Raw genomic sequence first — 22,903 nt, forward strand, 5'->3', positions numbered from 1 at the left:
GCAGGGCCTGGTGGAGGAGGCAGGTAGTTGTGGTGATCAGGCCAGCAGGGTAGAGGGCAGTTGTGAGCCATCAGGTTGGCAGCGGAGGGCAGTTGGGGGCGATCAGGCTAGCAGGCAGAAACGGTTAGCGGTAACCAGGCAAGCAGGCAAGCGGTTAGGAGCCCATCGTCTGGGATTGTGAGAGGGATGTCCAACCGGCAGTTGGACATCCTCCGAAGGGTCCCAGATTGGAGAGGGTGCAGGCTGGGCTGAGGGACACCTGCCTTCCTCCCTCTCCACCCCCAACCCCCAATGAATTTCGTGCACGGGGCCTCTAGTGTATCTATAATGTGTTTAACCTAGCATGTTATTGCAACTAGGACACAACTGCTGCAGTTGCTCAGAGGCAAACGGGACATGCAGGTGCTCCCTGGCTCCTGGGAGAAGCAGGGGACCAACAGCACAAAGCACGCCCTCCCACCAGCCAAGGGCTTTCGGAAACGCAGGCTGGAGCGCTTTCGGCATCTTCAGTACTTGGGCGAGGACCCTTTACCTCCCTTCTCAGGACCGGAAGTCCTCTCCTGCCCACCTCTTCTCCTCTGGATGGGGGGGCTGGAATGATGGGAAGGAGGGGGCAGGGAAGCCCACTCCCCACTCCCTTCCCCGCCCTGAGGCCCCTTCCCCGCCCGCTTCCCGCGGGGCGCGCGGGAGCGGGGGGCGCGCAGGGGCTCCGCGCGGGGATGCGCGCGCGCGCCGGCCTCGCCTGCCTCGCCGGCTCCGGGGCGACGTGCTCCCTTTGTCAATGAGGCGCCGCTCGGAGCTGCAGTAGCGCCGTCCGCCCGGGAGCCGGACCGGAGCCAGAGGGCGCGGAGAGGCCGGCGGGCAGGAGGGTCCCCCGTGCGCCCGCGGCTGCTCCCCGAAGCCTCGCCCCCCCAGCCCGTGGGAGCTGCCCGGGAGGGGACCCCGGGCGGCGTCCGTCCCGCCCTTCCTGCCCGGCGCCCGGCCACCGCTCCGCGGGCACCCCCATGCGGCCCGGCCCCCGGCCCCGGCGCGGGTGAAGCCGCCGCCCGGCGCCCCCGCCCCCCGGCGCCCGGGCCATGGCCGGAGATGCCCGCTGAGGACCGGGGCGCCGCAGGCTGGGCTCCCGGGCGCGGCGCGGAGCGAGGCGGCGGCGGCCTGGATGCGTGAAGCGGCCCCATGGCTCGGCAGGAGGCGAAGCGGCGGGGCCCGCGGGGAGCCGGGCCGGCGGCGAGGAGGCGCGGGGTCCGGTCCGGGGCGCGCGGGCTCGGGGCGGCCGGAGTGAGCGGCCCCGGGCGCGCGAGGGGTCCCCGGGCCGCCGCGTCCCTGGAGGCGCCGCCGCCGCTGCTGCTGGGACTCCTGCTGCTGGCGGCCCTGCCCGGGCGCTGCCCGGCCCACCCGGGTAAGCAGGGCGCCCCGCTGGGCGCTGGGGGTTCGGGGAGGGCCGGGCGGGCACCTGGCGCGGCGGCCGGGGAGGGAGAGGGCTGTGCGGCACCGGCGCCGGCGCCGGGGGTTCCTCCGCCCTTGGCTGCCGCCGCGGCGGGCGCACCGGCGGGAACGCGTCTCCCGGGAAAGCGCCGCTGGGCGGGGGAGTGACAAGAGGTGCTTTCGGATCTCCTTTCTGGACAAGTTGCAGGTGCTTCCCCGGGTCCCACAGGCACGCTTCCTTTGGGTAAAGGCATGGTGTGGGTAGCACGCCTTCAAAGGGAAGTGTTTTTGTAGGACACATGCCCCGGTGGGCACGTCCACTGTATTTTGGGCTCCCTGGGATTGGGTGTCCACTTTGTTTTATATTTTACTTTATTTTATTTTAAATATATTTTGTTGATTTTTCACAGAGAGGAAGAGAGAGGGACAGAGAGTTAGAAACATCCACGAGAGAATCATCGATCAGCTGCCTCCTGCACACCCCCCACCGGGGATGTGCCCGCAACCAAGGCACATGCCCTTGGCCAGAATGGAACCCGGGACCCTTCAGTCCGCAGGCCGACGCTCTATCCACTGAGCCAAACCGGTTTTGGCTCCACTTTGTTTTAACTGCGTGAAATGGCCAGAGTTTAAGGCGGTTGCCATGGGGGCTTCCCGAACAGTTTCCCCGGCGTTGACAGGAGACGCCGTTTCTCCCGGGGACGGAGGTAGCTAAGATCATGGCTTGCATGCTGCAGGGGGATCCGCGCACTGATCAGGTGTACACAATCAGCTGTGCACAGGAGGCCGGTTAACCGTCACGCTTGGCTCCCAGATTCCCAGGAATCCTCAGGGAATAGATAACTGTAATTCCTGGGAAGGTTTTTGAGAAATCTATTGTCACTATTTGGGGAGGATTATTCTGCTAATGTGCTTTGAAATATACACAAGTGAGGTCAGCAATTGTCTTTGGAAATAAGAATGATTACGACAGCACTTGTAAAGGGCAGGCTTTTGTTTGTGGTGAAATGGTTGGCTCTTGGTACATTCCGTTTATCATGGAATATAAGTCTCACTTCAGCTGATATAACGTATAGTTTTGTGATTTTTAGCAAGGACTAATGAGGACTATTTACCACTCCCCCACCGTCCGCCGTGTACCCCTACCCCCAAATTAGATTAGATTATGAAAGCCAAAATTATGATCTAAAAGGAACTTACACTTTTAGATAAGAATGTTTCAGGTTAAAAATATTTCTTATCCTCAACAGCCTAATTCAAAGCCCGTTTGGCTTTGCTTCATTACAAGAGATGTCCCTGACGTGAGGTGTCTGTGTGTGCAAGCCACTGACTGCCCAGAAATGTTCTGTTAGGATTAGAGTGGCTACAGAGTTTGGTCATTGCTGGCCGTGTGCCTGAGACCCGAGGGAAGCCCCTGGAGAATGTTGACCCTCGAATTATATGCTTCGAGCCGTTTTCAGGGAGTGGATTTGGTGGCATGGGTAAAAGGTGAGTCCTGAGTCAGACACCCGTAAATGACTTGGTGTTCATTGGCTCAGAACCGCCCTGAGCTCTCATTTAAAATGAACCGGATCCTTGAGAGTTTTGCAATCTAACAAGGTCGGAGGCGCTAACTGTGGGCTGTTGTCTGTTTGCGTGCAGATACTGTCTGCCCCTCTGTGATGTGTGACATTGGGAAGTGTGCTTTGTTCCCTTTCGGCCTGAGGCCAGGTGATGCCCTCTTGTTGGGTTTGCATTTCTGATCTCCCTTCCGGCCTCTGGACATGGTCCTTCCGAACCCCGGTGACTGGACTTGGCTCTTCTCTCAGGCTGCCGGCCTCGGGGGACCTCCCGTCCGGAGCGTTCCATTTTTGCTGGGGTGTCCTTTTTCCTTGTCCTCTCAGCACGGGGATCGCCAGGAAAGATGAAAGCGACAGTAAAAATCACTGACGTTGATGTTGTTCCCCCAAGTCCTGTGTCCCCCCCCCTCTCTCCCTGGAGTGACTTGTTGCTTCCTCCGCCCTTTTGGGGTGCTCTTTGGGCTGTCCCCCTGATGAGCGATTCCCGGTGCTCCAGCTCCCCCAAGTGTGGGTCCAGATTCAACCACTGGGCTGTATGGGTTTCCAGCGTGTTCGCCACCGATTCAGTTCCACGACGTGTTGCCCCCCCACCCCCTCTCCCCTCCAGCCTGCTTTCGTTTGTTCTCTGGTTTCCATCGGAGGCAGGGTGACTGAGCCCTGGACCTAAAGCAGGGGCCTCTTGGGAAGAAGCAGTGTCAGGAGGGAGGCCGGAGAAGAACGGATGACACGTCTCTGGGACCTCGGGCTTTCAGCCAACGCCCCGGTTTTGAAACACTGGTATTCCTGCGGGGTGGCTGCGGGTCGGTGCTGCCCCTCTCGGCGGAAAACGGTCGATGCTGAGCAGCATGAGAAGCCGGACCCGTGATGTTGAGATCCTGCTGCAAGGGCTAGCTCGCTGCGGGCTTGTCCCTTGCATCCCTGCTGTTCCTTGTTGTCTAAGCAAAGCTAAGCTAGACATTTACCTCTGCTGAGAAACGGTAAAGATACATTGCTTCTGGAAAATGCCGTGGCCGCTGTTCAGAACTTTCGTGTCCGGGGCCCCTGAAGCCTGGCCCCACCTCCATCCACTCCACCGCAAGCTCTTTGGCTTGAACGTTGCTAAGACACCGGGCTTCCTTCTCTTTCCTTTTCTTGGAAGGAAAGACTGCTGCCTTGAGTATCCTCCCTCCATGCTCGCCTGGCTCCCATCTCCCCAGAGCCCTCGCTGCCAGGCAGTCACTTCTGTTTCGGACGTGGGAGGGCGGTGTGGGAAAGGAGGTTCCGTAAGGCAGCAAGCTCTGACACCCTCGGTTTTCCTCTGCCCTCTGCGGCTCCAGACACAAGAGTCAAGTTCAAAGTTGACCTCCTCTTCTTCTTCACTGCCGGTCACCCATTCAGTTCATGTCAGTCAACATCGACTGCCTGCCCATCGGTGCGGGCCCGGTGCTCGTTCCTTTATGCGAAGGCCCTCGGGTTCCTGGTGTGTATACAACTGGGACAGTAAGAGCGCCAATCTGATTGGGTTGCGGTGAGGATTAAATGAATTGCTACATCTAAAGTGTTTAAAACAGCCCTTGGTACATAACAGGTGCTCAGTGTGCGCTAGTGTTCTTCTCAAGTGGCAGAATCTGACCAAACGGGTATCGTGCCCCAGTGCTGTGCTGAGGCAGGGGATCCAGAGGAGAGGAGGGATAGGGTAGTTTGTAGAAGCCCCTCATGAAGAGGGTGAAAAGTGCCCCTGACCTCTGAGATGTGTGATCAGATCTAATAAAACGAGGGGAGGTGAATTCTGGAAGGGTGAGGGCTTTGGAGGATGAGGAGGTGTTTGGCCGATGATGGTCACATTTCAGGCAGAGGAAAAGGAAAGCGTTCTTTGTGGCCAGAACACAGGCTGCTAAAGGGAGGGCCACTCTGGACCCTTTTACTGTCTTGGGCTTTCCCGAGCTCTCCTGTCAGGCACTTCCCCCTCCTGGTCCTCCCCTGAAGGGTCCTCTGCTTCTCCCACCACCTTGTAAGTTCTTGATGTATCTTTGTTTCCCTCTTGTCTGCTACAATAGCCAGCACAGAATAGGCACTTTCTGCGTTCTCAGCTTTCTCTCCTTCTTGTTCTCCCGTTTGGCTGATTCTGTTAGATGTGAGAATGGTTATCTCATTTAAGTAACCCGCAGTTTCGAAGGACCGCTTTCCTTGCGGGATATGTTTGCATTTTGAAAGAAGGGTGTGCGGATACCAGGGGATCTCTAAGTTAGCACAGTACATGGGGGAGATAGTTTTGACTTCGGATGTCTTTCTTGCCCCTCTCTAGCCTTGCACACATCATTAGCAGGGAGTCTGTTTGAAACAGGTGCACAGCACATCTGTTCGTTTATTCATTCATTCATTCATTCATTCAGTATATCTTGAGTGCCTCGGCTTTCTGAGGTTACAATAATGAATGGAAACTAGCTCCCATTCTCGTGAGACTTAGGAACTTCACTGTGCATGTAAATCACATGTAAATCACGTGTAGATACTGATTCAGGCCGCAGGTTCTGCATTTCTGGCAATCATGGGGTGATGATGCCATGGTTCGTTGACTCCACTTTGTTTTTTTTAAAAAATATATTTTATTGATTTTTTACAGAGAGGACGTGAGAGAGATAGAGAGCTAGAAATGTCGATGAGAGAGAAACATCAACCAGCTGCCTCCTGCACACCCCCCACTGGGGATGTGCCCGCAACCAACGTACATGCCCTGACCGGAATCGAACCTGGGACCTTTCAGTCCGCAGACCGATGCTCTACCATTGAGCCAAACCGGTTTCGGCTGTTGACTCCACTTTGAATAGCAAGTGACAACAAACAAATACATGTAGGTTGGATTGTGGTAAGAAGAACGTCTTACTACAATGAGTTCAAGGGAGAAAGGAAGAAGAGAACTTAAGAGACAGGGAAAACCAACAACAACCCACCTTAAAGTCTTTTATCTACAAAGGAAAGCAGAGTAATAGGGGAGGTGGGTCAAGAGAGGGGTATGATGTGATATAATTACATTATGTTTATACTTTCTCACTTTTTAACATTAATGGTGTACATAACGAGTGTTTATCTGGCTGGTGTGGCTCAATGGTTGAGCGTCAACCCATGAACCAGGAGGTCATGTTTGATTCCCTGTCAGGGGGTGGATTGCAGGCTCAATCCCGAGTGGGGGGCGTGTGGGAGACAGCAGATCCATGATTCTCTATCTTCATTGATGTTTCTATCCCTCCCTTCATCTCTCTGAAATCAATTATACACACACACACACACACACATATATATATATATATATATATATTTTTTTTTAAAGTGTTTGATTTGTTGTCCCTTGCCCCCCGATGTAGACAACACAGTAAAATATCCTTGCACTTTTTACTCTCAATATTAATTATTAGTGCTTTGAAATATTTGCCAGATGTCTCAAACTTTGCTTCTCTTTCCTTCCCCACCCCACATACCAAGTAAAGATTTTGGGAACAGAACACTGTATTTTTAATATTGACATCAAACAGAAGTCAAAATATCCCCTCCCTGCCCCACATCCTTCCTCAAAACCGGATACCACTGTAGAAATTTTGAGAAACTGAAATTGGGATGACGAACAGAATTTTTCAGCTTCCTTATCTCAAGTCTTGAATTACCAGAATATGATCTGAGAATATTCATAATGAATGTGCACCCTTCTGTTTCTCCTTTTCATTAAATGTCAGGTCCTTATTGTGGTTTTCCTTCCTTCCTTTTCTCTTCTTCTTCTTTTTTTTTTTTTTTTTTTTTTTTTTTTTTTAAAAACAAACAAACAACAACTCTACTCTTCTCTGGACACAAATGAATAGTTGGAATGACCCGAAGACATTTTTGTTGCTTGACAACACATTATAGGGGGTTTCTAAACACACAGAGGGACGCATTATTCTAGGCCATGGGGTGACTGCCTTGGATGGTGACTGTGGGGACTCCAGGTCCAAAGGAGCAGTTAGCAGTCTGGATGTTGTGAATGCCAGGTATTGTAGCTGGCGGGAAGGTGGCAAAGGAGTCATATGCATCTGGCAGTATGTATCCATCACCTGGCATATGCCAGGCCAACCTCTTCATTGGATCCTGGAGATCTCGGAGGACAAGCTGGGCTCAGCTCTTCCCGCAAGCTGCCTATAGCCCAGGACAGGAACCCTTCCTCACTGGGCAGTGGCAGGTGGGTAACGCCCCTCTGTGAATCGGGTTGAGTGAGGGAATGTGGCAAGACAGAAGGTGCCTATCTTGGCTAAAGAGATGGTCTCCACTCACCTGCAGCCTGCCAGAGAAGGGGGCTCAGGCCTAGCCTGAGATCAGGGCCATCTTTTGCCTGCTTGCCCGTACCCAGTTCCACCCTGCCACCATCTCTCAGTTTGCCCTGGTTCCCCCATTCACCATGCTGCGATCGGAGCCTGCACGGGGGTGGGGATATGGGGATAGTGGGAGAGGGGAGGGATGGGGGTTAGGATGAGGGACTGAGAGGTGGTCAATGCACCTGATAGTGACTGGCCGAGTGGTTGTTCCAGTCGTTACACTTAAGGTCTCTGGCCTTTTATTTTATGGGATACTACACAGCATATGCAGTAAAATGGCAAAGGCCCTGTTGGCTCCATTGCTTTTCCCTAGAATTGTGCTGTCAAGAAAGTATGATGAAATATTTGTATGAAATTATTTTTTCATACAAATATTTATATACACATCATTTGTTGTTGTTGTTAATCCTTGCCCTCAGATATTTTTTTCCCATTGATTTTTAGAGAGTGGAAAGGGCGGAGGTGGGGGAAGAGAAGAGAGAGAGAGAGGTATATCAATGTGAGAGAGACATGTTAATTGGTTGCCTCCCAAACATGCCCCTACCAGGGCCCGGGTTGAACTTGCAACCAAGGTACCTCAATGCCCTTGACTGGGAATCAAACCCAAGACCCTTTTGTGTATAGACCAGTGCTCTACCACTGAGCAACACCAGCAAGGGCTATACATATGTTCATTTAGTCTTTTTTTTAAAGAATTAAAAGGTACAATATATATTTAGTACCCTGCTTTTTTCACTCAACACTGTATCATGGCCTCTTTCCATGCTAAGTACATTTGTCATAAGAGAATCTGAACTTCTCTCTGAAACATAAAAAAGCCTTTGTGATATAAGAAGACTGTTTGAAAACCACCGATCAAATTCAAACCTTCGGAGTTAAAATATCTCCTTAAGGCCATTTCTCCTCTTTTTTTTCCTACAGCTGGGCTTCTTTCCCCGAGAAATACTCCTTCCAACGTTTAAGTAAAACCCTGTTAGACCCCAGCCAGGATGGGGCTAAACAGTGTGTTTAAACTAATGTAGACGTAAATAAGGTCAAGTGGCTGCCTCAAGCTGTTAACTCAAGGTCACTGCAGCACCTGCCACATGTCCACTCAGGCGAGACTGCCTAATGCGTCCTAACCACGAGAAGGGATTTATGTATGTTAAAATATTTTCTTAGTGTTAAATCTCCTCATGTCAGAAACACAAAGTGGCTTTGGTATTTATGCAGTGACAGAAAATAGGAAGGTCTTAAATATTTCTAACTTTACTCTTTTGATGTGAAATATGGAAGTAAGAATGAAACCGAGACTCCCAGACCTTGCTAGTGAATGATGCTTCTCGGCCACTTGACTTTCTAGTTGCCAAAGGTCAAAGGGCGAACCAAGGATAGCTGAAGAGAGCTCTGAAGTCTGAGAAGAAAATGCATTGAAATTAATAGCACAGCTTATAAATCCTTGCTGGAAAGTGCTGAGCAAAAATATCTCTAAACCTACAGACGTCATTATCAGATAATGAGTCTTTGTTTTGAACGATAGGAGGGTCTGGATTCTGAGCATTATTTTGAATATAATTAAACTGGCTAGAAGTACGTTTAAAAAATCAGCAGTGTAGAGCTGTCTTTGGCAGTCTCCCGTTATCTTAACTAGAGGCCTGTTGCACGAAGATTTGTACAAATAGGCCTTCCGTCCCCTGGCTGCTGGCACCAGTTTTCCTCCGGCATCTGGGACCCAGGCTTTCACTCTGGCCGAAGAGGAGAAGCCAAGCCTCTTCAGCCTTTAGTCTTCAGTCGTCTTTTTAAAAAAAATATATTTTATTGATTTTTTACAGAGAGGAAGAGAGAGGGATAGAGAGCTAGAAACATCGATGAGAGAGAAACATCGATCAGCTGCCTGCTGCACACCCTTTACTGGGGATGTGCCCGCAACCAACGTACATGCCCTTGACCTGAATCGAACCTGGGACCCTTCAGTCCACAGACCGATGCTCTACCGCTAAGCCAAACAGGTTTTGGCTAGTCTTCAGTCGTCTTTAACCTTCAGTCTTCAGTCTTCAGCCTTCGCTCAGTACCTGTGTATGCAAATTAACCTGCTATCTTTGTTGGGTTGATTGGCTGGTGGGTGTCGTGGAGGTTTAGTCAATTTACATATTTCTCTTGTATTAGTGTAGGTAACATTAGAGGTGAACACACAAATCAACCTGGTGAATCTTAAACGAAATTTATTTTTTATTTTTTATTTTTTTTAGGGGGATGGAGAATTTCTTGTCTCTAGTCCAATAATAAAGATAACATGTGAGTGGGAGGGAGAGAAACATGGATCTGAGTGAGACATAGATTGGTTGCCTCCTATACTCAGGGCCAGATATTTGAACCTACAACCCTTGGGTCCACAGTCTAATGCTCTAACCACTGAGAAAAACCAGCCAGGGCAGTAGAGCAGTTTTAAAGGAGGTGGGGTGGATAGGGCAAGCTCTCCCGAATTTGTTTCGTCCCTCATAGCAGCACAGAACAGGTTCCTGTGCTGGTAAGCTAGCTCTGAAACACAGCGCAGCCTGATTTATAGTGTTGGCCAATTTCCACGGAATACCTACTCCCTACCATGGCTGATTTCAAGCTACCAGGTGACCACGGAGTGGGGAAGAGATGCGTCTGGTGGCTCAGCACCAATATGATCCTGCCTATCTACAGATTGGTTGCAAGACAGCTGACGCAGCGAGTACAGGATGTCTTCAAGGAGTTTGAAGTTTAGGTTTAATAGGCCAATCAATTAGGCCAGTTAATAATTAGCCAAGAGGGAATAAGATTTCAAGGAAGAGAGGGTGGAGGTTAGGCAACCACAGCCTAGGGTACCTTGAGGTATGTCGTCCCAAGTGTGCGATCTAGTAGGCACCTGGAGATACTTTCTAAAACATTGCATTTTCCTTTGCCTATAAGGTCACCCTTGTGATATGTGATTAACTCTCTCACCAGTTTTAAGATGCCGGACTTCATTTTCTGGAGGGGCCTGGGTTCCATCTTACAAACCTAGCTAGAGATGTGATGCTCTTTCAGTTGACTATACACTATTTGTCTTGATTGGAGGCTGTTACTTATGACCACAAGGCCGCTCTCAGTTCCTGTAATTACACTAAAAGCAAAGATAGTCTTGGGACGACCACCTCTGCCGGCCCATCAGACTCTTCACAAGTCTCAAGGCCCATCTGGTTGGTTCTTTTCCCTTGCACATCTGGGAAGGGGCCAAGGCATCTTGGCTTTGGTGTATTACAATTCTGTTGATGTTCCCCATCTTCTGCCTGATAGGACTATGTCGTCACCTCATGAAGGGTGACGTTGGCCCCTGGGAGACAGAGCGAGGGAGCATTGACGGGGTAGCTCTCTCCTTAGACATGGAGATTCAAATGTCCTACTGATAGAGGATCAGTGTCTTTCCCTATAAAAATAGCACAATTAATTTCTTCTTTTAATTTCCCTGGGGATGTAGCAAGAGAAAAATTTTGCCAGATTCTTCTCTTACGTTTCATTGGAGATTTGTCCTAGTTTGTGGATATGTTGACTTCTGCATAAGAGGACTAACATTTATGAAACAGCTACTGTGGTGTCAGTCACTGGATTAAGAGTTCAGGGATCACAACTCAGAGGAATGACTGTCCACAGATGTGTTTTCAAAAATTAGACACTTGTCAAACAGGAATAAAAATTGTTGAAAAGTCAGGAGCTTTTCCTTTTTTAATATATTTTTATTGATTTCAGAGAGGAAGGGAGAGGGAAAGAGATAAAAACATCAATGATGAGCGAGAATCATTGATCGGCTGCCTCCTGCCCACTGCCAGGGCATGTGCCCTTGACCAGAATCGAACCCTGGACCCTTAGTCCGCAGGCTGACGCTCAATCCATGGAGCCAAACCAAATAGGGCAGGATTTCCAGGTTGTTCAAAAAACATTCAGACGGTTGACCACATCAGTCCACTTCAGTCATGTATTGACTTCCAAGTCTGCTGTGCTTGTCTGCATCCAGCAGATAGGAGGGGAAAAGGTCCAAAGGGACTACGCCTCAGTCTGGCGACATTCCGTGGTTTAATGTGGCTCCATCACTTGGCCACACCCACCTGGAAAATGTGGAGAAGAACAGGTTTCGAGAACAGCCAGCTGGTATCTGACACAATTCACTTACTTTTACCATTGTGACCCCTTTAGGCGTTTGAGGTTGCAACCCCTGATTTAACAAGCAACAGGTCTTGGAGATAAGGAAACCTGGGTTCAAATCATTGTTATATCATTTCCAGCAGGACAGGGACCGAATCTGTTTTTGGTTACTGCTGTATACTCAGTGCCTGGCACACAGTAGGTGTTCCACAAGTCTTTGTTGGTTATATGAATGAAGCCTCTTGTGCCCCAGGCAACCATAAAAGCTACTGTTTACTTAATGCTTGTTATATACTTACTTCTTTCAGTATAGTGATTTTCAACCAGTGTGTTCCTTCAGCTCCAGTTAGTGTTTATAATATCCTAAGATTTTGGGGGGTACAAGGGGAGAAAGAGGGAAGAGAACTCTTCTCTATTCTAATTTTTTTTTTTTTTTTTTTTTTTTTTTGGCTTATAGTCATAAAGCCAAAGAACAGCTTTTAGAAAATAATTCAAATGTTATTACCTTTTCAGGATTTTATACTCATTAAACCCAAGGGTTACAGAAGATGCACTTTTTGTCTTCTGTTAGTTTTTTTTGTTTGGGTGAGATAAAATTCTCACAAATCACTAAGCTTACCTGGTGGTTGAGACTCCAGGCGGCCAGCTGACCATCTGGTGAAATGGACATCACCTCCTACAAACGGCATCTCCCATGGTGGCGTGCCATCCAGAGGGTCATCGTCTGAATCCCCCTGGCTTTGTCCACTGCCCACTGGCCATCTGTTTTCCCCGACCCCGCGTTTATTTTGGCTCTGCAAGCTGATGGATGAGATCTCTTCTGAGTCACCTGTGCCTACCTTGGTCTTATTATTAAAAAAAAAAAAAAAATCTCTTCTAGCTGAAACCGGTTTGGCTCAATGGATAGAGCGTCGGCTTGGGGACTGAAGGGTCCCGGGTTCGATTCTGATCAAGGGCATGTACCTTGGTTGCGGGCATATCCCCAGTAGGGGGTGTGCAAGAGGCAGCTGATCGATGACTCTCTCTCATCGATGTTTCTAACTCTCTATCTCTCCCTTCTTCTCTGTAAAAAATCAATAAAATATATTTTTAAAAAAATCTCTTCTTAAACCTTGGAAATGGTTCCAGATTGTACTCTCTCAGTTTTGCGAATTCAGAAAGACAACGATGAAGAAGGAAGAAGGGTGTGGCCATGTTTGGGTTATGGTCTGTGAACTCCCACTCCTCTTTGTGGCTCATCTGCCCGTGGACTCAGCTTTTTGGCTCATAGCATCACAAAGCCAACCCTTGCTGGAGAGAGCTGACCTTACTCATGCTGATAGGAGAGTGACTTTTGATTCCTCACTAGTTAGTTGCTTATCTTAAGCCATCACAAAGAAGGATATATATATATATATATATATATATATATATATACATATATATATATAGTATATATATATATATATGGTATGCAAATTAGGCTAGGACGCCATAATGGGTCATGATCAGACAGGAGGAGGTTGTGCATGCAGTTGAGGCCTGGAGCGGAGATGGAGACAGAGATGGGGGCTAGCGAGCTGTCTCGTGCTGGCCCCCTGGAGCCAGAGCGGACATGGACAAGGACAGAGGGGCCAGCCTGCAGCCTCTGTGGCTGAGCGCAGGCCTGGAGAGGAGATGGTGGGCCCACCACCCATAGAAGCAGCGCGGCTCCTGGCGGCACGCTGCGGTTCCCGCCGGCTCCTGCAGAAGCAGTGGGTGCCTACTGCATGAGATGGGCTACTAGTGTTTAATAATATGCTATGAATTTAGTATTAACAGGAAATTAATTTCTATTATTTTGACAATAATGTCATATATTATAACGGTTATTTTGACAGTCTTGTTAGTTTCTGGTCTTTCAGGTACAGCAAGTTTTTTTTTTTTTAAATATTTTATTGATTTTGTACAGAGAGGAAGGGAAAGAGAGAGTTAGAAACATCGATGAGAGAGAGTCATCGATCAGCTGCCTCTTGCACACCCCCTACTGGGGATATGCCTGCAACCAAGGTACATGCCCTTGACCGAAATCGAACCCGGGACCTTTCAGTCCCCAAGCCGACGCTCTATCCACTGAGCCAAACCGGTTTCGGCTCAAGTACAGCAAGTTTTTAAGAGTCAGCGATACTTCCAAATATGTAGAAGGCAACCAATCAAATATCTACTGAACATTCTCGATGAGTTAAGGGAAGTCAGTGCTGGGTGAGGTTTCCAAAGTGGTACCTATGGCTCTTTTAAGGCAAATACACAAGGACACGATTGCATGAAAATAGCTAATTGAATATGGATGGTGAAACATCGAGGTGCAAAATAAGTGGGACAGAGAATAAATGTTAAAAGAACTTACCTCATTTTTATTCCTCATGGAGTGGGCTGTCGAATTCAGTATCTCCCTTACTCTGGATTACAGTCGGAATGGACTGGTGGGTCTCTGATGCTAAGAACCTGCCACACCCTGAATTGATTTCATGGCCCACTAATGATCCATACTTAGAAACTCACTGCCATGGGGGATGTGTGCCTATAAGTCTTTACCATTTTATATTTAAATTCTCTTGTATTTTTCTGGGAGAAGAGAATTTCCTTAGTATTCAGGGGCCCGATGAAAACAGATTTCATAAACACTGATTTAGATAGTCTGTGTTCATTGAGAGGTAACATCACCAGTGTCACGCACCTGAGCATGGAAATTAGTGACAGTTATTTTGAATGTGGGCCCTTCGTGTCAGCTCTCCGACATGCCTGCACTGTTTGTTGTTAAATGAAGTTAATATTTGCAGACTCTCAGGGAGGGTGAAATGGATCCTTTAAATCTCTTGCACACATGGGAAGGTGAAAAGCTGGGTGAGGCACCAAAACACAATTTACTTGGTGAAGGAAGTTTAATAAAACCTTCATTTAACGTCAGAGAAAATAACAGCCCAGAAAATTATTTTCCTTTTGGTTTATATCAAGTCATTTGTTTCAACAATTGCCCTTAGGGATAGGAATGAAGAAAAAAGTGGTGAACCGAATAATAGTCTTGCCATCATGCACCTTTCAGTCCAGAAAAGAAGAATGAGGAATGAGAATAGAGGATCACCCAACCATTGCTATAGGTAGAATAAATATCATAAATGCATTGATGCCGAAATGTGTAATAGGGATACTTAAATTAGGTTTGTGGAAGGAGTGGGTAGGAAGATAATACTGTAGAAAGACATGACAAGATAGCCAAAATGATTTAGAACTACAATATTCATTCCCTCCCCCACAAAATTATTAAGCAGTGGTTTTGAGTAACAGAGAATTCAAAGGAAACTGCCATAAACAAGTTCCTGATTAAATACCCTCTGGTAATGTCTTTCCTGGTATCCTATATCCTACATGCTCGGTTTGGTAAAGAAGCAAAGGCTACTTAGGGCTAGTGTCTGCTCCATGCTCTAGAAGAGGTAGGCTCTGTGTCAGTAGGCTACTGACCTGGCTTGCTGTGGGGGGCGTTGATGGTTTCTCCAAGTAGGAAGATTTATTATTACCTGTGTGTACCATTTTCTTGGGTCAGTGGTTGGCAAACCGCGCCTCGTGAGCCACATGCGGCTCTTTGGCCCCTTGAGTGTGGCTCTTCCACAAAATACCACGTGCCGGCGCGCACGTACAGGGCGAAGGAAACTTCATGGCCCATGCGCAGACGTCGGTTTTCGGCTCTCAAAAAAGAAATTTCAATCGTTGTACTATTGATATTTGGCTCTGTGGACTAATGAGTTTGCCGACTACTGCCTTCGGTGATCTTGGCAATCGGAGGAAAACGAGCTCATTACTATACCAGTCAGAGAGGGAAAAGTGATCAGTACGATCCTCTTTCACTTCTGTAACACAGTTACGGTTTTGTTAGAATTTGTGTGAGTGTGGAGAAGGGGGTATAAGAAAACCACGTTACTGCCCTCACCCCTGGCACCCGGAGAAGAGGGAAAAATAGAACCCAGAGTCTCAGGACCTCAACACACTCGCCATTCCCGTTTCTGTTAATAACTGAGTGTTGCTTCAATTTGCTGGGCTTTTTTTTCAGAATGACTGGGAGCGGAGGGGGCTCCTCTGAGCTCCCACTGATGCTTCACACGTGCACAGGCCATATGGCCACACGGATGTAACATGTGCAGAGGAGGGGCGGCTGCGGACCCATGGGCTTTCCATTTGGTGTCTCTGTTTGCAAGTGATCTTTGATCCAAATCCCATGACCTCACATATCTCACAGACAGGTGGACGCAGATAGGGGGGCCGGAGCACAAGCTCACCCTTGCTGATTGCCGTGTCGTAATCTGGCAGAGAGCAAAGCCCCTCCGAAATCTGAAATTCCAGGAAGCCTGAAATTCTGAGAGGCTCTCCATCTTGCACGCTTCTTTCTTTCTTTTCTTTTTTAAAATATATTTTACTGATTTTTTACAGAGAGGAAGGGAGAGGGATAGAAAGTTAGAAATATCAATAAGAAAGAAACATCCATCAGCTGCCTCCTGCACACTTTTTACTGGGGATGTGCCCGCAACCAAGGTACATGCCTTTGACTGGCATCGAACCTGGGACCCTTCAGTCTGTAGGCTGATGCTCCATCCACTGAGCCAAACCAGTTAGGGCTGCATGCTTCTCTCTTACGGCCTCACCCCATGTTGCACTGAAGGGGTTACCTCTCATGGAATCTTCACAAACCTAACTGAAAAGGACCAGGGTCCTTTCCAGGAAGAAGTTACTCTGCTGCAACTTTTTTTCTGATTCTCATTCATTCATTCATTCATGTTTGTAACGAGCAGAGTCACCTAAGACCATCGGCACACACAGATATTTACATTATGATTCATAACAGTAGCAAAATTATAGTTAGGAAGCAGCAACAAAAATAATTTTGTGGTTGGGGGTCACCACAACATGAGGAGCTGTATTAAAGGGTCGTGGCATTAGGAAGGTTGAGAACCACTGATCTAGGGACTCTGGATCCTTGTTCTTCACACATCCATCTAAGTTAGTCCTTTTTCTTAATTTCTCCAAACAATCCACCTGAACTCAGCATTCCCAAGTGCACAGGAGACTTTACTTTTTATTTTAATTTCTTTACATTAATTACCAGAACTTTAACCTTATACCTAGAAGTTTGTAACTTTTGACCACCTTTACCCATTTTGCCACTCCCCACCCACACCAGCTAGAATGGCTATCATCAAAAAGATAAGAGAGAAGTGTTTGGCCATTGGCAACCACCAATCTGTTCTCTTTTCCTATGGGTTTAGTTTCTTTAAGATTCTAGATATTATTGAGATGATTCAGTGTTTGGTTTTCTCTGTCTTGCTTATTTCACTTAGCAAGCTTTCCTTTGTTTTGTGGCTGAATGATATTCCACTGTACATGTACACCACATCTTTCCTGTTCATTCATTGCTGGACACTTAGGTTGTTTCCATGTCTTGGCTATTGTGAATAATGCAGCAGTAAACATGGGGCGTGCAGATATCTCTTTGAGAGAGTTATTTTGTTTCCTTTGGTTATTTGCCCAGAAGTGGAAATGCTGGATCATTTGCTAGTTCTATTTTTAACCTTTTGAGGCACATGAATACTGTTTTCCATACTGACTATACCAATTTACATTCCCACCAACAGTGCACAAGGGTTCCCTTTTCTCCACATCCTCGCCAACACTTACCTCTTGTCTTTTTGGATAATAGCCATTCTAGCTGGGGTGAAATCACATCTCATTGTGGTTTGGATTCGTATCTTTTTGATGATTAGTGATGTCGAGCATCTTTCATGTACCTGTTGGCCATTTGTATGTCTTCTTTAGAAAAATGTCTATTCAGTTTCTCTTCCCCTTTTTTTAAAAATAATTTTTTGTGGGCGTGTTTTGCTATTGAGTTGTATGCATGTATACTAGTGTATTTTGGATATTAGCCCTTTATTAGATATGTGATTTGCAAATATTTTCTCCCTTTCTGTAGGTTGCCTTTTCATTTTGTTGCTGGGCAGAAGTTTTTAGCATGACGTAATCCCACTGGTTTGCTTTTGCTTTGCTAAGAAGACATTCATGATGGTTGGGGAGTCCGAAGGATTTATGCTACAGCAAGGGAAATGGCTTCAAAAAGTTCATGCTGTGCCCTTGTTCTGAAAGTTCATCAGCCAGCTCTAAAAAACCCTTAGTCTGTCTTTTCTCTTCTCTTTTATCCTCAATGCCCAAACTCCTCATCGGTTTTCAGTCAGAGCTGTTGAGCTTATTCTCAATGATCCCTGCCTGTTGGGTCTCACCTTCTAAGCCCAAGAAGCTCATCATTTCTCCCTTCCTAAACAAGATAGTTCTCTCCTTAAGAGCTGTTAAGATAATAGAAATTTTACTCAGTTGATTATGTACTTTTTTGAGGAAAGAAAAACCACACAACCCAATGAATTCTACTCTTTAAGGAACAGGTACTTGCTTTATACAAAAAAGAAAGATTTGAAAGAGTCTCTTGCAGTATGTTCTTTTCCAAAACATGTAATAACTGAGCTAATATGCTCTGGAGCTAGGAGGGATGCAATTTTAACCAATAACTGGTCTGGAGGGCAACGGGGAGAGGAGAACTAAATTCTGAGCTGGAAGTTTACCAGTTGTTGGAATCGGATTCGGGCCAGTCACTTGCCTCTGTTTCCCCATCTGCAAAAATGGGTTCAGTGGTTTCTAATGTCTTCCAAAGCTAAATGTACATGTACATTTCAGAGCTTCCGAAAGCTTTTACACACAGATTTTTTTTTTTCATCTCTGCATTCCATCTCTACAAGTCACAGCTTTTCTTCTGTTAATGAATTGGTTGCCTCACCTCAGCTGCCCTAGAGATTAGGCAGGTGTCCTGTCCTTAAACTGGATTCTGAAAAAGGCCAAAAGCTGCTATTGTGGGAAACCTTTTTCTCCTTTAAAACAACATAATAGTCAGAGGTTAGATAAACTGTGACTGATGATGGGGGGTGGGAGGGGGATGGGTGTTGAGGGGCTGGGATCATAGCATCTGCATTCATTTGTTTTTTCTTTTTTGGGGAGGAGTTTGTGAATCTCAGAAAGAATCTCAAAACTGTGCCTCCCTCACTGACACCAAATCCTGTGAACGCCAACACCAGTGGAACCTTAGCCTTTGAAAGGCCCCGGTGTACTAAAGGATTGGTTTGATGGCTTTGCAGAATCCTCTGTCAGAGGTCAGGAGGGGTGGCTCCTAATTGAATGTTCTCTGAAGGTCTGTTTGTAGGAAGTAGATTGGATGACATTTACGGTCCTGACAGTTTCCACCGAGTTCTCGTTTTTTCTTGATGATTTTCCTGGAGATGGAAGGAGGTAGCATTTTTTTTCTAAGATAGTTCCCTCCTCCTCGGCGCTTCACTGACTTTATTTATTTATTTATTTATTTATTTATTTATTAATTTATTAAATATATTTTATTGATTTTACACAGAGAGGTATTGAGGGGGACAGAGAGTTAGAAACGTCGATGAGAGAGAAACACCGACCAGCTGCCTCTTGTACCCCCCCCACTGGGGATGTGCCCGCAATGAAGGTACATGCCCTTGACCGGAATCGAACCCGGGACCTTTTTCAGTCCGCAGGCCGACGCTCTATGCACTGAGCCAAACCAGTCCCGGCTTCACTGACATTTTTGTTAATCCACTAATTTCATTAAGGGAAGAGGCTCTCATGTCACACCCTTTGGATGGTGACTTTTCCCAGAGTCAAGAAGGTGAAAGAAAATCAATACAGATCAGTTGCTAAATCACAGCCATTCTGCTTGCTTTCCCCTTTTTGTGCTCCTTATTTATTCTCCTTCTTTGGGAAACACCCTTTTGGTTGATCATTATCATAATCCTCTCTCTCAATTTTAAATGAAAAGCCCCAAAGCTAGCTTTTCTAGTGTGCTCTCACATCTTCTCTTTTTCTCCCAGGTACTTTTATTTCCTGAGTGGTTTTCTCTAAGCCCCCAGGGCATTTTGGGATGAGATTGGGAAGAAAAGCTCAATACAGGATAAAGTTACCTAACACCCATCTCGGAGTAGGAAAGAGGCTTAAAACAGCCAGGAAAAAACCCAAGGGAGTCTGGGCTAGAGGGGGCCACAAAGGCTAATTTGTCTTTTCTCATGCACCTCTGTGTGTTATTGCTGCCTTTCTGTCTTTTATTTCTCTCTGTCCATGGCCCTCTGCTGTGTCTTTACGTCTGTCCCTCCGATCCTTTTTCACAGAACTGTGGCATATTAGATTTACAGCATGGACCACAGGAGGCCCTAAGACCAGTCCCCTCATTTCTTGGAAAAGGAAGCTAAGGCTTAGAGAAGTTACCATGAAAGGAGACAATGGGTTGTAGCAATGGGTTCACAAGCTTTGGAAATGCAAAGGAGTGGGCTTGCATTCTGGTTTAGCCGTTTACTAGCGGGGTGCACTTGGATAAGTTGTTCAGCTGCATTGCTGATGTATATACTGCATCTGTAAATGGGGGCAGCAATGCATTCCTTCTGGAATTGTTTCGATGGTTAAATGAGAGAATGAATTTCACGTTCCTAGGCAGTGAAACCAAACAGGTAAGGCTATAATATCAGGTTATGGGATTGTTATTAAAAATAAATAAAATTAGGCTTATGAAAAACACACTATATTGACTTTGTACTTCTCATTCCACGTCTAGCAACCTAAGACCAGCATTTGGGGACATCTGGTCTACCCCAGCAGGCTGCACTATCCCATTCCTTCTCTAGAAGTCTAAGAAGGAATGGGATAGACCTCTAGAGAACAGTAATGATGATCACTAGTGAGTTAGAGGTAGTGCCTGGATTAGTTCTGGTTGCAAGTTTCTTACTGTTACGGACACGGTTAACCATCTTGATTCTGAAACACCTGCCTCTGCATCTCGTGCTCTGCTTGCTGAGATTTTCAATCTTTATGGCTTCTGATGTTGAAGTTGGCTTTTCAGTTTATGGTCTTGTCTCACCCCTCAAAATTAATATTGCATTTTTACATTCTACTTGGTTCCCTGAGGGCCCATGTGTGGAATATGGATGGGTGTATGAGTAGGTAGCATTTGAGTTTGTCCTTGAAGTAGATGTAGGCTTGGGTCTGTGAAGAAGTAGAAGGGAGTTCTGAGAAAGGGGAGCAGCAGGAGTAAAACTAGAAGCCAGAACTTAGGGGAATAGTGAATTGTTTGCCAGGCCGAGAGGAAGACTGTTCGAAGAAGGCAGGACTGACTCACTCTATGAAAGATGTAAAGTAGGCGAAATGAGGAAAAGTGATTGCACTTGGCTACACAAGATTCCTTCCTGGGCTTCAGAAAAGGCTACTTCAGTGGAGTGGAGAGGGCACAGGCAAGTTCTATCGGGCTACAAATACTAGTAGAATAAGGAATGGGATAGCGCAGCCTGCGGGGGTAGACCAGATGTCCCAAATGCTGGTCTTAGGTTGTTAGAGGTGAAATGAGAAGTACAGTCAATATAGTGTGTTTTTCACAAGCCTAATTTTATTTATTTTTAATAATCATCCCATAACCTGAGATTATAGCCTTACTTGTTTGGTTTTAAAATGTCCTTTCTTTTATGAAATGATGATGGTCCTCAAACCTGACTGCACATTAGAACATTTGGGAGCTTTTAGAGTAGTGTCCTGGCTCCACCTCAGGCAACTGATCAGAGTCCAGGGGGTGCCTAGTACTGAGGTGGGGTCCATGCTCCCCACAGGATTCTCTGGTGCAGCCAGAGTTGTGAACCTCTCTGCTAATGGGTGCTGGCATTTTTGTGGTAGTAGTTGTTTTGTTTTAATCTTTAAATGTCTTTACTTAAAAACATTATTTTATTTATTAATTTGTTAATAATCACCTGAGGATATTTTTTTCCATTTTTTTTTTTTAGAGCGAGTGGAAGGGAAGGAGGGGAGTGAGTGAGTGATAGATAGATAAATAGATAGATAGATAGATAGATAGATAGATAGATAGATAAACATCAATGTGAGAGAGACACATTGATTGGTTGTCTGGTTGACTCTTGCATGTGCCCCGATGGTTCAGGGATGTGCCCTTGGCCCGGAATTGAACCCGAGACCCTTCTGACTACTGAACAACACCGGCTAGGGCTTTACTTGACAAAATTAAAAACTGTAAACTCTTGGCTCATTGCCCAACCTCATTTGCTTTATTTTGTTTTCATTTTTACTTACATTTAATTTTCATTCTATTGATTTGTGAAATTCAATAATTCAATAAATTCAAGTGCAGGTAACTTTTTTTTCAACGACGAAGGAGAGTTTGTTATATTTTTCTTTTAAAGGGGAGGTCTTCTAATGCTTTTGAGCGGCATTCAGTGTATCACCATTTTCCGGAACATTGCATTTGTGTGAAGTAAGGTGAAGCTCTCACACAAAGGTTGAGTATCACTGCAGCTTACTGAGAAATCAAGGTGGAGGCAGAGGTTTGATGGCTGTAAGGCCCACAGGACCCCCTCCTCCATTTAAGTCCCATTGTTTGTGGGAAGAGAGGGTTTGTGGGGGGTGGGTTTGGGTCACACCATGCCTTCTATTCTAGTTGCACCTAGACATCTTGCTCTGCCTAGTCTCTTCTGACCTTGAAGGTGAAACACCTTTTTCTTTACAATTGCAGGTCTGAAACGTGGTTTCACTCTCATTCCTGCTTTGTGGTGTTTCTAGTTATTTTAATTTTGAAGGGACAGAGTAGGAAACATCTTAAATGCAGAGCATTTAATTTCCATTAAAGTTGAAGGTTTCCAAGCCCGTGTGGGAGCCAGTAAAAATGATGATGTTTAAATCAGCTAATGTCCTATTTCTTACATGAATATTTTATGTGAACTGCACAGGAAGAAAAGTCTGTGTGTTTATCCAGCATTATGTCCAGTGGGTATTGTCTTCTTGGGTTATTGTATGAATAACTCCTATTATTTATATCCAGACTGTGAAAAGAATTACATGTATTGTTCTTGGAGCTTGTTTTGCAGACTCAGTAGACTGGCTGAATTTGCAAATATAGGCATTCCCTGAATTGCTAACATCCTTGCAGGCTTGCTATAAATAAGACCGTGTGGGTTGGACTCTGCTAGGAAAGCAGCTAGGTTCTACCTAGTGGGGCAGGAAGTGGTGTTTCTGGGTGCGGCCTTGCTTTAGTATTGGTACTGGAGTACCTAGTGTCGGAGAGTAAGGAGTGCCTTAGCAGACCTCCACTTAGCCAGCTGCTGCATTGTCATTGTGGCCATTTGCTCTGTGACGGATGGCATGGCAGGCAGATCACTGTGATTAGGAAGTTGATATCTTCTCCTACCAGGCGAGGATCAAGGTTAAATGATTTGCCCAAGCTAGGAAGGGACAGTGATAGGATTTGAACCCTGGTAGTCTGATTCTAGTTATAGGCTTAACTGGTACACTGCATTACCAGGGTCATCCACAATCCTGGCATACCTGAAGGCTTTCCGAGAGGGAATATGCAGATTTTCCATAGTG

General features: G+C 46.5%; 1 protein-coding gene across 2 annotated transcripts in view; it reads left to right on the forward strand.

Moving 5' to 3' along the window:
* The first annotated feature begins 1,039 nt into the window (after positions 1 to 1,039).
* Positions 1,040 to 22,903, forward strand: part of KIAA1549L (KIAA1549 like) — a 189,399-nt gene continuing 167,535 nt past the window's right edge. The window contains exon 1 of one of the 2 annotated variants that reach the window (XM_045578144.1): positions 1,040 to 1,399. In XM_045578144.1, coding sequence (XP_045434100.1) covers positions 1,177 to 1,399 — 223 coding nt within the window. In that variant the 5' untranslated portion in view covers positions 1,040 to 1,176. The remainder of the gene's footprint in view (positions 1,400 to 22,903) is intronic. The other variant, XM_045578143.1, reaches the window with a different exon arrangement.

This window comes from Pipistrellus kuhlii, unplaced genomic scaffold (genome assembly GCF_014108245.1).
Source record: "Pipistrellus kuhlii isolate mPipKuh1 unplaced genomic scaffold, mPipKuh1.p scaffold_m20_p_9, whole genome shotgun sequence".
NCBI lineage: Eukaryota > Metazoa > Chordata > Mammalia > Chiroptera > Vespertilionidae > Pipistrellus > Pipistrellus kuhlii.